Here is a 13646-nt window from a genome sequence, read left to right as displayed (position 1 = left end):
TTGTTAGTCTAGCATTTAACAATTTACATGTTTGGGGTCAGCAACTGGTCCCATGAGGAAGGTTAAGGTCCCACAATGTGAGTGTGTAAACAGGTTTTGGTCTCCACAATGTAAGTAATACCAGGACACACACACACACATACACACATAAGGTGTCTCAAAATGCTTAGCTCTTATTTCCTCTGTCACTCTCACTCAACTTCACTTGGCACACTGGACAGGAAATGTGTCAGACACAACACTCTGGACTTTTATAGCGTGGCAGAGACTGGTGCAAAGACAAACAGATGGGGACAGCTTGCAGCCATACTAAGAAAATATGTGGAGATACTCAATACAGCGTTCACTGAAATTAGTTTTGGCTGGAATCAATAACCACTGGCAGGGCAGGAAGCTGTTTTTTTAAAGAAAAAATTAAGCTGCCTGGTGCTTCATGAATGTGACACTTAGCTGTATGAATTCAGTAAGAGTTTGGTCAGCTGAATCTATAGCTAGATAAGGATAACAATGAAGTGGGTGATGGGGGTAGATGGTTGCTTGTGATTTTAGTATCAGGTAAGTGTCAAACTCATATTGTCAAAATAACATTCTGTTAGTTGTAAGGCAAAGTATCAGAGATCTCATATTTCTGAAACTTCTCATATATTGATCCTGTTGCACTTTAAGCCATGAAAAATATTATTAGTAAAGTAACCCTGCTTCTAATTGTAAATAAAACAAGAAAAAAAACTATATTTAATATGTGCATCATGATTATGGCTTGATGTTAGAAAGATATTTTACAGCGTTACAGTTATGTACATTGTGTATTAGAGCAGCAGCTATCGATTATTTTTGGAGTTGAGTATTCTACCAAATATCTAAGCGATAACTCAAGCAATCGGATAAAATATACTTTTGGATTTTTAAACAATAGTACTGTTACGCAATGCACGTCAGAAACGACAGGTTGACTTGAAATGACGTTACCCTGTGTCGGCTCCGCTGGGTGAGTCGGTGTCATTAACGAAGTGCTGTTGTGGTTTGCCAGTTCTACTTTACAATACACACACTGCACCGCGTTGTCATCTTTCTCCTTTTACGGACGGTTTCACTCTCTGCCATAGCGCCAACTTTCAATACTGAAATGCGTTGTGCGACAGTGATTACGGTCCGGGTGGAACAATGAGCCCTCTGCAGAGCAGGTCCGATAACGCAAGTGATGGTAATTAAACGAATACTCGAGGCAAAGAATTTGCTTCGATGATTATTTGTAATCCAGGGATCGGGTCATCTTGCCCCTTGCCTTCCACCGCCAGGAAGTGTCTAGGGAGAGGGAAGTCTGGGCATCTCGGGGGCAGTGTTAGCAGCAGAAGATGGATGGATGGATGGATGGATGGAAAATCCTTGATTTCCTCGAGGATTCGTTACAGCTCTATTGTGTATTACATGAAGGCAGTGCAAAATATATGTCCTTTTTTCAACTAGAAATGCAAATGACTTGTAAAATCAATGATGTGAGATTCTTGATAAATGTAGAAAACATGCACTGCAGCATGAACAAGAGAATTCTGAAGGAAAGATACTTACTGTCCCATCTGTTGTGACAGCAGAAAATACAGTGGAGGAATATGGCGACCATGCAACATCTCCAACAGCTGCATTAAGGTCGAAGGTGAACATTGGAGTGCTGGAAAAACACACATGCATACAAGGTCAGACCCTTGAAATTTGACCGCCAAAATCTAATCAGTCCATCAGCTCATCCATCATACTATACAACAAAAAATGTTTTGCCTTGCATTCCAACCATAGTGGCAAACAAGTTGACCCAGTGATGGAAAGGTATATTGTGTGGTGTGGAACCCAAGGTTCCACAAAGGTGGTTAACCTGCAAGTTGCACTTCAAGGGGAAAATGTATGTATGTGTGTGTGTGTGTGTGTGTTTGTAAGTGAGAGATTGGGTAAGAAAAAACATTGCATGTGGAGTCTGGGAGTATTTGTCATTTGATTTTCTAAGACAGGAGCTAATTATGCAACAAATATATAGGATATTATCTAGGATAGAGCTCAGTGGTCCATGTTCAGTGGTAGGATATGTTTACTATCAGCAAACTCATAAAAACTAATTAAAATGGAGTAATGTCGAGATTACATTAGTAATTCAGTCCATTTAACACAGATACTTTAGCAGATCAGTGAATGTCAAATAGATACACATAAACACAAACAGTATCAACTGTCTACACTTTTGCTTTGCAGGGTTTTCACAGCAGAAACAGCCACTGTCCAAGTGGTTAAAAATGGTGCTGCCTGGGATATAGTTGAGTACTCATTTAGTCTTCTCCACCCAGCCTAGCTGCCTCTGCCCTGCTTTTGCAGTGCATCCAGCTCTGCCGGCAATAGAGAAATACTCAGGTGACTTAGCTCCTTATGGAATAAGAGTTGCCATCAAGATTCACTAACGAAAAGACTAAGATGTCCAAGATCCTAGTCTTTTAGGCAATCTAAAAAGTGAAAGAGTAGTGAAATGGCTGTATTCCTTGTGCCAGGGCAGACAAACTGTTGGTATCTGTGAGTGGCTGGAATGCTGCAGGACTTCACAACACCAACTGGCTAGTCTACTTTGCATTTTCGATAGAATCAAGATCATAACTATGTGTTGGGAATTTGGTCCAGTCACTTTGTTACACAGAATGACATACTGTACATACAGTTTATCTAGAGTCTCTATCTCTATTAAGATTTATAAACCATCAAAGTTTATCCTTCTACTGATGTGCAAATTTAACAAACTAACCTTTAGTGTGATTAATGGACATGAAGCAACTCTGTTCTATAACTATAAGCCCTATAGCTATAACGTTATTCTGAACCAGCTAATATCATCTGACAGTTTTACAGGATATATGAAAGATGCTGAGGTTCTCTCTGGGAGTGATGAGGATGGATAGGATCAGGAATGAGTACATCAGAAGGACAGCTCATGTTAGATGTTTTGGAGAAAAAGCCAGGGAAGACAGATTGAGATGGTTTGGACATGTTCAGAGGAGGGACAGTGAATATATTGGTAAAAGGATGCTGAGGTTAGAGCTGTCAGGAAGGAGGCCTAGAGGACGACCAAAGAGGAGGTTCTTGGATGTAGTGAAGGAGGATACAGAGGATAGGGTTAAATGGAGGCAGATGATTCTCTGTGGCGACCCCTGAAGGGAGCAGCCGAAAGGAGAAGAAGAGAAGTTTTACAGGATATATGAGCCTCATCTGTCAAATTAAAAGAGTAGTTTTTAATGTAAAGCTTTCATAGCTCTGAACAATGGTAAAGAGTTTGTGAGAAATAACTGTGCCTTGTATCTATGGGATGTTATGGATCATTCTTGAAAACTCAGTCTCTCATAATGGGCAGATGATTACTATCATTATTCAGTCAAGCTGTCTGTGCTGACAAGAAGTGGGAGGCACTGTGGGTTAGTCAAATGTGGCAGGGAAATTATGCTGGGTCCATGATGAATGTATGAAAATCATAGACTAATATAGTGTACTGCAATATTATGGAAAGATTATAGGAATGATGATTATCTTGTCACTTCTTCACTGTAGCACACAGAGAATAAGCACAGCATGAAGTTCAACACATATGGATTTGCAAGCTCTTACTTTTCTCTGAAAAATGAATAGTTTTACAGGGAGACCGCAACACAAACTGTTTCGAGCCATCCTCCATCACCCTCCACTGCTAGACTAGTAGTAAGAGTAACTAGCACTGTTACAAGCACTGTACATGATCCCTCCAGCCTATAGTGTTATATAGTGTATAGTGCAACACCCAGTTAAGCTAGCAGTGTGAGATGACATCCTAGTCACAGCAACAATGGTTAAGTGCTATTGCTCAACAGTAAAACCTCCATACCACCCAAAATGGTAAAAAATATTTACCATTTGGTAAAATGGTAAATAATTTGTAGCACATGTTTTTCATGCAGGTGTTGTTTGTACTGCTTGATACATGAAATTAAATAATGTAGAAACACAGACAGGAAAATAACATGATAATGAAAGAAAACAAACCTGTAGAGGACATACATCTACTAAAAACTAAAATCAAAACTGAAATCAAAACTGAAATCAAAACTGAAATCAAAACTGAATGATATAGCTCTGATACAATATATAATGTACAGAGTATACCAGGAAATGTATGTTTGAAAATGTTACATCTATATTACTTTATGAGTTATCTTACTTGATTGTATGGTCCCAGATCTTGACAGTCCAGTCCGAACTGCAAGAGATGAAAACCTTTGGGTGGAAGTGGTTCCACTTTACAGTATCCACTGCCATGCTGTGGGCATTATATGTCTCCAGGAACTGGCTTGAGTATGTCTTGGAGCACTAGGGAATAAAGGTAAGGTCTCAATATAGATCAAGAGGCAATAATTTACTATTTGATACAGAGACTGAACCTATTTAATACCCGCTGATCACAAATGGAGTCATATTTCTCTTTTGTAATCTACTGTTTTGAAGGATTGTTGAGAAAGTCTATGGACCTTCAAGAACAACTTATTGTATTACAAGTGTGTGGCATCTCTGGCTGCCAGTCAAAAATGCTATGGTACCTCTTGCTGCCAAAGAAAAATGCTGTGGAACCTGTTGCTGCTAATTAAAAATGTTGTGGCACCTCTAGCTTCAAATCACATATGTTGCGGCGCCAGTCAAAAACAGCATGGCACCTCTGGATGCTAGTGAAAACTGCTCTGGCACCTTTTGCTGCTAGTCAAAAAATTAGAGGGGTTACAATGTCTGGGCCAAAGAAAGTCTGCCTGTACAGCCTGTGTGTGTGTGTCTGTATGTATGAGTGTACTGAAACATAAACTGTATAAAAAATGGATGAGGTGATAGGTCCTCACAAGTGAAGCCACCCTAAGTTGACACTCATTCATGTTATTCCAGGCGATTTGACTGTTGTCTTGCTTTTGAGAAAATGTTATCCATGTACAAGTCCCATATAGAGTATATAGACCAATAGGGCCCTACTGCACCTACTAAAAGCAATGAGCGTCAGCATTCAATGGCAATTAGAAGCATTAGCACTCACATACTGTAAACATAGTTGAGGAAATTGTTATGATCTATTAATGTGCACCCACGTACGTACAGCCAAGCCATTCTAACGCCTAAACCAGTGGTCTTCAACCCTGGTCCTCGAGAGCTATTGCCATTCCAGTTTGTGATTGGCTGAACACATCAGCAGTGGGTAGGGCAGGGATATATCAAAGACAAGGGTTGGAGAACACTGACCTAAACACAGCCGAGTCCTTTCAATGCCTAAACACAGACCCTACAATGCATAATCAAAGCTGGAAAGAAAATATATTATGGCATACTGCAGATGAGCAATGGAAAATAATCAATTAGCAAAGCACATAAAGATAGTATGATCAGAATCCTATAAATTTTCTATTGTGGATCACTAATGAATAATAGACATTCAATAGCACTTACAGAGTAAAAATGAGAAAAGGAACTCAATAGAAAAACATTTCTGTATCTATATTTGTAAATGAGTAAACTAGTAGGGCCAGGGGCCGGAGGGAGTCCAGTTCGGGGTCCACAGGATTTCACCTCTGCTTTTTGCAGATGATGTTGTCCTGTTGGCTCCATCGAGCGAGGATCTCCAGCGTTCGCTGGGGTGGTTTGCAACCGAGTGTGAAGCGGCTGGGATGAGAATCAGCACCTCCAAGTCCGAGGCCATGGTACTCAACCGGAAAAAGGTGGCTTGCCATCTCCAGGCCAGGGGAGAGATCCTGCCTCAAGTGGAGGAGTTTAAGTATCTCGGGGTCTTGTTCACGAGTGAGGGAAGGACGGAACGTGAGATTGACAGACGGATCGGGGCATCGGCAGCAGTAATGCGGTCGGTGTACCGGTCCGTTGTGGTGAAGAAGGAGCTGAGCCGGAAGGCGAAGCTCTAGATTTACCGGTCAATCTACGTTCCTACTCTCACCTATGGTCATGAGCTCTGGGTCATGACCGAAAGAACGAGATCACGGATACAAGCGGCTGAAATGAGCTTCCTCCGCAGGGTGGCCGGGCGCTCCCTTAGAGATAGGGTGAGGAGCTCGGTCACCCGGGAGGAGCTCGGAGTAGAGCCGCTGCTCCTCCACATCGAGAGGAGTCAGTTGAGGTGGCTCGGGCATCTGTTTCGGATGCCTCCTGGGCGCCTTCCTGGGGAGGTGTTCCGGGCATGTCCCACTGTGAGGAGGCCCCGGGGAAGACCCAGGACACGCTGGAGGGACTATGTCTCCCGGCTGGCCTGGGAACGCCTCGGTGTCTCCCCGGAAGAGCTGGAGGAAGTGTCCAGGGAGAAGGAAGTCTGGGTATCCCTGATTCGGCTACTGCCCCCGCGACCCGGCCCCGGATAAGCGGTAGAAGATGGATGGATGGATGGATGGATAGTAGTTACAAATATGGAGCGAGTTTTCCTAGAAGAACTTAGTTTATTACGCTTAAAGAGTAAACACAGAAATAAAAGCACTCTGTGTTGGAGAGAACATTGATATATAAATGCTGGTCATGGACATGTATTCTGTAAACGCCTCAAAAGGGCAAAAACAGTAGCAGAGTTGGATTGCTAGAATAAATTAACTGGACAATCTAGGATAAAACCGATGCATGGCTTGTCAGGGCTGTTGCACTTCCTGAGCACACAGAGCAACCATGGCTATTTCTTAGCTCTTTAAATGAAGCTAATTTTCTCCAGCATGGTGATGTTGCTGTTTCATATCATGTTAACTGTTTTTGGATGACAGTGAATTTATAGGTGCTCAGGCTATATAAAGCTAGAACAACACAGTCATTAGCAGATAAGAATCAGTTGCTGATTTTGTTTTTTCAGTGTTTCAACCTTTAGTAATAAATAATGATAATGACAATCCAAAATAATACAGTCTAATCCTTTAACTTTACAATGTTTCCATAAAAATGTGTGGACCTGCCTTCATGTATGTTCAAATGCATTTGTTTTAATTGATCTTTCATGCCTTCTAATTTAGCCAGAAACCCCCATAATCTCAGCACTAAACATTTGAGAAAGACTTCCCTCAAGCACTAGGTTTGATTTAGCAAAGATCCATGAATTTCTGGGATGTTGTATTAGTCAGTGAGGTGTTCCAACACTTTATGATATTAAGTCAGTTGCATGAGGGCATAGTAACTGCAAATGAATTTGACTTTTATGACTGTCTATGATAACAAGAACATTAGGAAGAAAAGCATAGAAAACGTGGGAGGCCAGCCAAAAGCTACCAGCTGTCTGATGTGGACAGAAAGATTGTCTGCTTTAGGAGACTCATTAAATGCTTAATGTCAAGCCCAAGGGGCTCCCAATGGGCCAAGTGGATATTCTCTCTCTCTCTCACACACACACACACACACACACACACACACACACACACACACACACACACGTACGCACACACAGTATAACTAATGGAAACTTTCTAGCTTGTGTACCCTCTAGAGTGCAAGCCCAGCAAAAAAACCTGTACAGTAAGTGCACCACAAACAAAATAAGCTTCTATTTTTCAGGGTACATACTGGGAGACAGAGTAAATCCCCAAGATGGGCCTAATTCAAGCATTGAACACAAATACAAAACATTTTAGGGATAAAGCTTTACTGGACATCAACAAAAGACTTCCTAACACACTACTTCAGCAAAATGTTTGTTTTGATTCTAGTTGCACAGTGCCTTATTGGTCGATGTCTGTAACTTTGACATTTGATGTTAACATTTTGGGAATAATGTTTTTGTCTTCTTTTTTTGGGCTACAATAATGACTGTGGGGATTCAAACTGAAACAAGGAGGACATGTAATTAAAAAAAAAAGTTCAATTTACTGAATAACATGTAATCGTAATGAATCTGCCCTGGTAAAATATTAACATTAAAATATGGTATATATAGTACAGATGGAGTATGTATGGCGTTGGGGATATATATGTATCTGTATGGGATTGTCACATACAAGTTTCAAGTCTCTAAAACCCATGACTACCTGCGTGTAAGGATATAAATGTAAAAGTGAATGGCCCTACAAAGTTAACACACCTATACTGTGATATATAGATGATTTTCCAGTAATGTACTGTGTACAATTGGGTTTGGATTTATCTGTATCATATCAGTACTGTATGGCCAAAGTACAGTATCTTGATGTTATTGTATCACAGGGTATATGATGTGTTTCCTTTACCTAATGGACATCTGACTGCCTAAGTGAGTTACATCAGCAACATGCTTGATGTAATTTTAGAAGTGACCTGTGTCATCCAGCCAAAGCCAGTATAGTGAGATCCTTGACACGTACCTTGTGTATTTTCCCTTCCTCAGTGCCAACTAGAAACAGATAGTCGATCTGTTTATGGAAGTCAAATGACGTACCACAAGCTGTGGACATGGGACATCAAGCATATAAATTAGACACGCACTGTTATAGACACTGGACCAATGTTCTGGACCAGAGCAAATCTGATCTGATTTCAGATTACATATGAAGAGTACTGCTTTACATGGTTATTGGCAGGTAAAATATGGTATGCATCCATTCTTACATACATGCTCAAGAAGACGTGTCAGGTGAATGAGACCTTACCGATGCTGGACTGCTGCACACTGTCTGGCCCCTCAGAGACTGTCCCATTCAGTGACAGTCTGATAATGTCTGTAAAAACCAGCTCATTCTGCAAATATTCAAACACACAAGGATGCAGATGAATATATTTACACATGCAAATTTAAAATAAAAACAAATAAACAAGTGCACATCACAGATAAAGCTTTGATCAGGAAGCATCTAAAAATTCGCATTAGACTTTTACCTCTGTTGCCAGACTTAAAAGACTAGCTTGTAAGAAAGGAAACAGAGAGAAATGTAAATAATACAATATACTTTCTTCACTCACCTTAACAAGTGTCCAAGATACAACTCGTCCATCAGATGACACTGAGCAGAAATTATGGTTGCTGTCCATGTCATCATTCTGCCAGCGTACCTGAATGAAACAAAACAAAACAATGGCTGATGTGTGTGTGTAAAAGTTGAATGTGCTAAATCATAATATTATCTCACAAAGTTAAAATTACTGTACATGGCATTTTAATTATTCTCACACATTTTCAATTCAGCATTCAATTAAGGGAATATCACGACCGAGGATCATTGCATGCTTGGGGTTAAGACAGTTTGGCTCAGCTCTAAAAATGACTTCCATTAAATTTAAAGTGCAAGGTTGGAGTGGCTTTTACTAGACACACACTGAAGTTCCATCACCTCTGCCTTGTCCCTTACTCTCACCTGCCAGACAGGGTCAGTGTGTTTGCCAGTCTTGGCTGTACTCTTGTACACTGGCTCCAGCCCCTCCTCTTTCAAGTTGTAGACAGCCACACAGCCGTCGTAGAAGCCTACTGCCACTAAATAGGAATGCTGCTCATGGATGTCAAGGCACAGGATGCCAGAGCTGGTGGGGTAGATGTACTCTGGAAACGCAGAGTTCTTTAATGAATAGAAGATAAGCATGCCACGCCCCTGCTTACTGAAGTCATCTGGGCAGCAGAGGAAGATTGAAAGGAGGATTGAAAGATGCAAAAATTAATATGTGAATAAAGTGAAACAAAAAGCAAATATTCTTCACAGAATGTAACAATTACAAATCTGGTTAGGTCAGATAAAATTGAGTTTGTCAGAGAGATGTTTATGCAATTGCTCACTCTCAAGTATACTTACATGATCCCATTCCCACAGCAAACAGGTCCTGATATTTCTTATTCCTGTTGAAGACAGATGCTGAATCAGTTCTCCTCCTTTATTCTAACAGCAAAGAGGGTATAACATCAGTGATATAAGATCACTAATAGTAGAGGCATTAAAATCGCCATCTTTCTCCCCAGAATAGTAACAAACATCTGTCTACTGAAATGCTAACAAAGTTTATGAGCAAGCCTACCAGCAGAGGGCTGTTACAGAAAGTCTTCTGGCTTTATCATATTGGAACTTCCACAAAGGGAGAAGTGTGCCCTTCTGGTCCCTGAACTCATCAGAGGCATCCTCAAAATATTTGAAATCTGAAAGTGTGTGAAATAGGGCAGGAAGGAGAGAAGAGAAGGGAAATGAACAGAAGAGAGGACAGGAGAGGAGAAGAGAAAGAAAAGATCATGTAATAACTTCAATATGAAGTGGGACTGCACTGTATTATACTGCCCTTTGATGTACTCAATACAACATACCTTGCGCTATGTCATCAAAAGTATTCTGATTGACCATTCTCTCAAAGATCTTGGATGCTTTGGCCACTTTAGTGATATCATCGCTCTGTAAGAGAAACATGATTTTGGAAGCTTTTGGATGAAAACACTGAGTAAACAAATTCCTTAAATGATCATAAATTAGCATAAAAATATACTACATTATCATCACAAATCCTAGGTACTTCTATTGTTTGCTTTGAAATTTCTGTATGACACTGTTCTTGACATTATAATGTATCCTTGGTGTGTAACATACAACATTATTGTAAATGTGCTAAAATGTAAATAGTAGATAAATTTAGACAGAAAGGTTAGTGAGCAGAACATTTACCTGAGTCTCCATCAGCATCATCTTCTTTTTGCTTTTGTCATTATGTTTTCTTGATTGTACAGATTTCTGCTTCTCTTTGTTTTTTTCCTGTTTCTGCAGCTCTTCCACATATGCATCGTAGATCTCCCACTGCAAACGGAACAGATTTGGCACATATGTTCATTGGTGCTCAACAGTGTGAAACAAGCCTAGCCATTTTCTTTAAACAAGTCAGGAAATCCACCTGATTAGCGGTGGCTGAGAAGATACTGCGTGGAGGAGGTTCAGTCTGGCAACTTCTTTCCTACAGGAAGACAAAAATGACTTGAAACTCTTGAGGCCTGGGTTATGCTTTTTTTATTATACACATCAGAATGTTTTTCATACTCTCTAATTAAATCTCTATAATTAAAACTTTCCCTTTTGAAATGTTAAATATGTCAGTGCAGATGATTGGCTATACTATCCCTTCCTACCCTCAGTGGGTTAGTGAGGGTCAGGGAGGCCCTCTCGCTGAAGTTGAATTGGTTAGTAAGTTTTGGTTCCTGTTTGTCAGTTTTGGAGGCAACGCTGTCTGGTCTGTCTTCCACTCCTCCTTCCTCCACCTCACCTCCATCCTCAACAGGTATTGCCTGCAAAATGCATTGTTTAAAATGAAACACGGTATATTAGCCAACATAAACTAATGACAGGACTTTAGTTTCATTCATAGAAAAGCTTCCTCCACAATAACAAAGCAGCATAAATGTTCATAAGATGTCAAGATGTCAAAAAATGATACAGTGATATGAATAAACATTCCAATCAAAACATGATTATCAGAACAACTCAGCTGCCTCATATTTTTGATTTAGTCTACTAAATCATATTTTTACCGGGGTTTCTGGATTCTCCTCATCAGGTTCTGCTCCAATGTCAACTGTTGCTGTCTCTGGGTACATCAGAAATATCAAAGCATAATCTGACTGTGTATGACTTGAACATGTAAACTGAAAGTTTCTTGAATTTTATGGTGCATGTCAAAGTGACATCTTGTGGCCAAAAGTATGCACTACACCAAAGGAAAATACAACCCTGACACTGGTTAGAACAAAACACTGTATAACACTGTCCGGAATTGTTATGGAAAACAATCTTTTCTTGGTCCTGTCGTAACTACCTTCAGGGAGACTCTCTTTGGCTCTCAGCCTACGAGCTTCATCGGAGTCTTGATGCAGGAGACTACCCTCCAAGACAAAGTGAACAGCCAACTGATCTACAATACTGGTAGACTTGTAGGAACGTTCCTAGGAAACAAAACAAGAAATACGGACTAGTGAGGAGACAAACCTGTTTGTTTTGTTTGACTGTGTTTTGGAGAGACTGAACATTTAGTTATTTCACTACTTAGATGGTATCAAACAAATCATTGTAATAAATATGTAATGTAATATGTAATTTATGTAATAAAGACACACAAGCATATTGGTAGGGAATGGTTTGCTGTCATCTTTTAGATTTAAGACCTGACAGAGAAGCAAGACTGACCACCTGTTCTTCTAAATAGTCAGTCACCAATATGAGTTGCATAAATGTTGCAGTGATGCTTGCATCTACTGTCAGTGAGGTAAAGTTGTAAACCTGAATGCAACTTACTTTGAAGCTATAGCGGACAATATTTTGGGGTGCATGTGGGTTGTTTGCAGTCAGGATCCTTGTGATTTCTTCTTTCAGCTCCTAATGAAATAATTACACAAAAAAACAATATAACAGCAAGGATTACACATGCCTGACTATTTTTTGCAAATATATGAATAACAGGCACAACAATGAAACATAATAATGAATAATTGTAATTAGAGTCAAGTCAAGCAAAAGAACAGAAAACTCTGAGCTAATTCCCTGCCATATTTTAACATGGCTGTCTTGACTTGAGTAATGAAGGTCCCCATCCTTCTCTTACAGCCTCAGTGAGCTCCAGTTGACCTGCAGGCTTAGTAAGTGCCTTCCCACCAGACCACTCATCCAATCCATCACCCGTATCCACACCCTCTTCATCATCCTGTGACAACACATAAAAATGAGATTTATATCTCGGTCAAATCATGTTGTAATACCACATGTGTTTCTCTTAATTCTCCATACAGAATGCCAAAATTCATAATACTAAATTATTGAATTGAGTCACAGATTTGTGACTGAATCGGCACCCACCTTTTTCTTACTTGAAACTTTGGTTAACTTGGCAACAGGTAACTTCTGAATAATAGAGCCCTGGAGTGAGAAGAAACGACATCCATTTAAATAGATTTGGCATAATTATAATGAAAAACACTATCTGGTCAGTTAATATTAACTGCGTTAGTTTTATTTTGCACTTTGCTGGACCGTGGCATCATCGCATTGTTAGGTAACACTAGCTAGTTAGCGCTAGCTAAACTAAACTGACGTTCAACGTTACCTTTCTCACAGATGCTCCAAGGTTATTGTTAGGCAGGGGCATGGCGAGCAGAGTCCGGTTAAATGACGTGACCAACAGAGTGGCTATTTGGTCTAGGTCAATAAATCTTTCTTAACGCAAAGTAAAATTTTGTGAAAAACACAAGAAGACTCCAGCACCTGCCTGCTGCTGTGTATTTGTTACCAAGACAACCTGCCGTCCGGCTCGGTCACTCAGACATCAAAGATTGTCTGAACAGTCAAGATAGTTCCCGTCAAACGGCTCTCAGATACGACATCGTTTTTTTCCGATTATGAATTGTATTACCAGATATTTATATAAAATTATACAAGACATCTTGTTAGCATTTTATTCTTTTTTATTCCTTTTACCCCTCTTATGGTTTGGGTAAGGACAGAATTATGCTAGGATGCAAATAATTACGTTACGTTGTACTATATTGAAGAGGAAGTGGATGACAGGGGGTAATTCTAATTTAAAATCTAGTATTCATAATACATTATTGTTGAGAGCACGCAGGAAATTTTCTAAACGTTATTTAATAAAATTTAGTCACAGTCAATATATCAACATACTCCACTACGCATTTCAATATGATCTCCTCTGTGATTGGA

The 13646-nt window shown here is 40.0% G+C and overlaps 1 protein-coding gene across 3 annotated transcripts in view; it reads right to left on the bottom strand.

Annotated features, from left to right (window-relative positions):
- dnai1.2 (dynein, axonemal, intermediate chain 1, paralog 2) overlaps window positions 1–13196 on the bottom strand; it is a 35797-nt gene extending 22601 nt beyond the window's left edge. For all 3 annotated transcript variants that reach the window (XM_026307853.2, XM_026307852.2, XM_026307851.1), the window contains exons 1-18: window positions 13033–13196; window positions 12786–12845; window positions 12535–12633; window positions 12228–12308; window positions 11752–11878; window positions 11468–11523; window positions 11069–11224; window positions 10837–10896; window positions 10614–10742; window positions 10262–10346; window positions 9982–10099; window positions 9762–9805; window positions 9333–9580; window positions 8941–9030; window positions 8631–8718; window positions 8346–8425; window positions 4220–4368; window positions 1570–1669 (exon numbers count right to left, since the gene is read on the bottom strand). In XM_026307853.2, coding sequence (XP_026163638.1) covers window positions 1570–1669; window positions 4220–4368; window positions 8346–8425; window positions 8631–8718; window positions 8941–9030; window positions 9333–9580; window positions 9762–9805; window positions 9982–10099; window positions 10262–10346; window positions 10614–10742; window positions 10837–10896; window positions 11069–11224; window positions 11468–11523; window positions 11752–11878; window positions 12228–12308; window positions 12535–12633; window positions 12786–12845; window positions 13033–13074 — 1812 coding nt within the window. In that variant the 5' untranslated portion in view covers window positions 13075–13196. The remainder of the gene's footprint in view (window positions 1–1569; window positions 1670–4219; window positions 4369–8345; window positions 8426–8630; window positions 8719–8940; window positions 9031–9332; window positions 9581–9761; window positions 9806–9981; window positions 10100–10261; window positions 10347–10613; window positions 10743–10836; window positions 10897–11068; window positions 11225–11467; window positions 11524–11751; window positions 11879–12227; window positions 12309–12534; window positions 12634–12785; window positions 12846–13032) is intronic.
- Between the last annotated feature and the right edge of the window lie 450 nt (window positions 13197–13646).

The sequence above is a fragment of the Mastacembelus armatus genome, chromosome 5 (genome assembly GCF_900324485.2).
Source record: "Mastacembelus armatus chromosome 5, fMasArm1.2, whole genome shotgun sequence".
NCBI classification, from domain to species: Eukaryota; Metazoa; Chordata; class Actinopteri; order Synbranchiformes; family Mastacembelidae; genus Mastacembelus; species Mastacembelus armatus.
The sequence above is the reverse complement of the archived record's forward strand: the minus strand, read 5'-3'. Positions and strand labels throughout refer to the sequence as shown.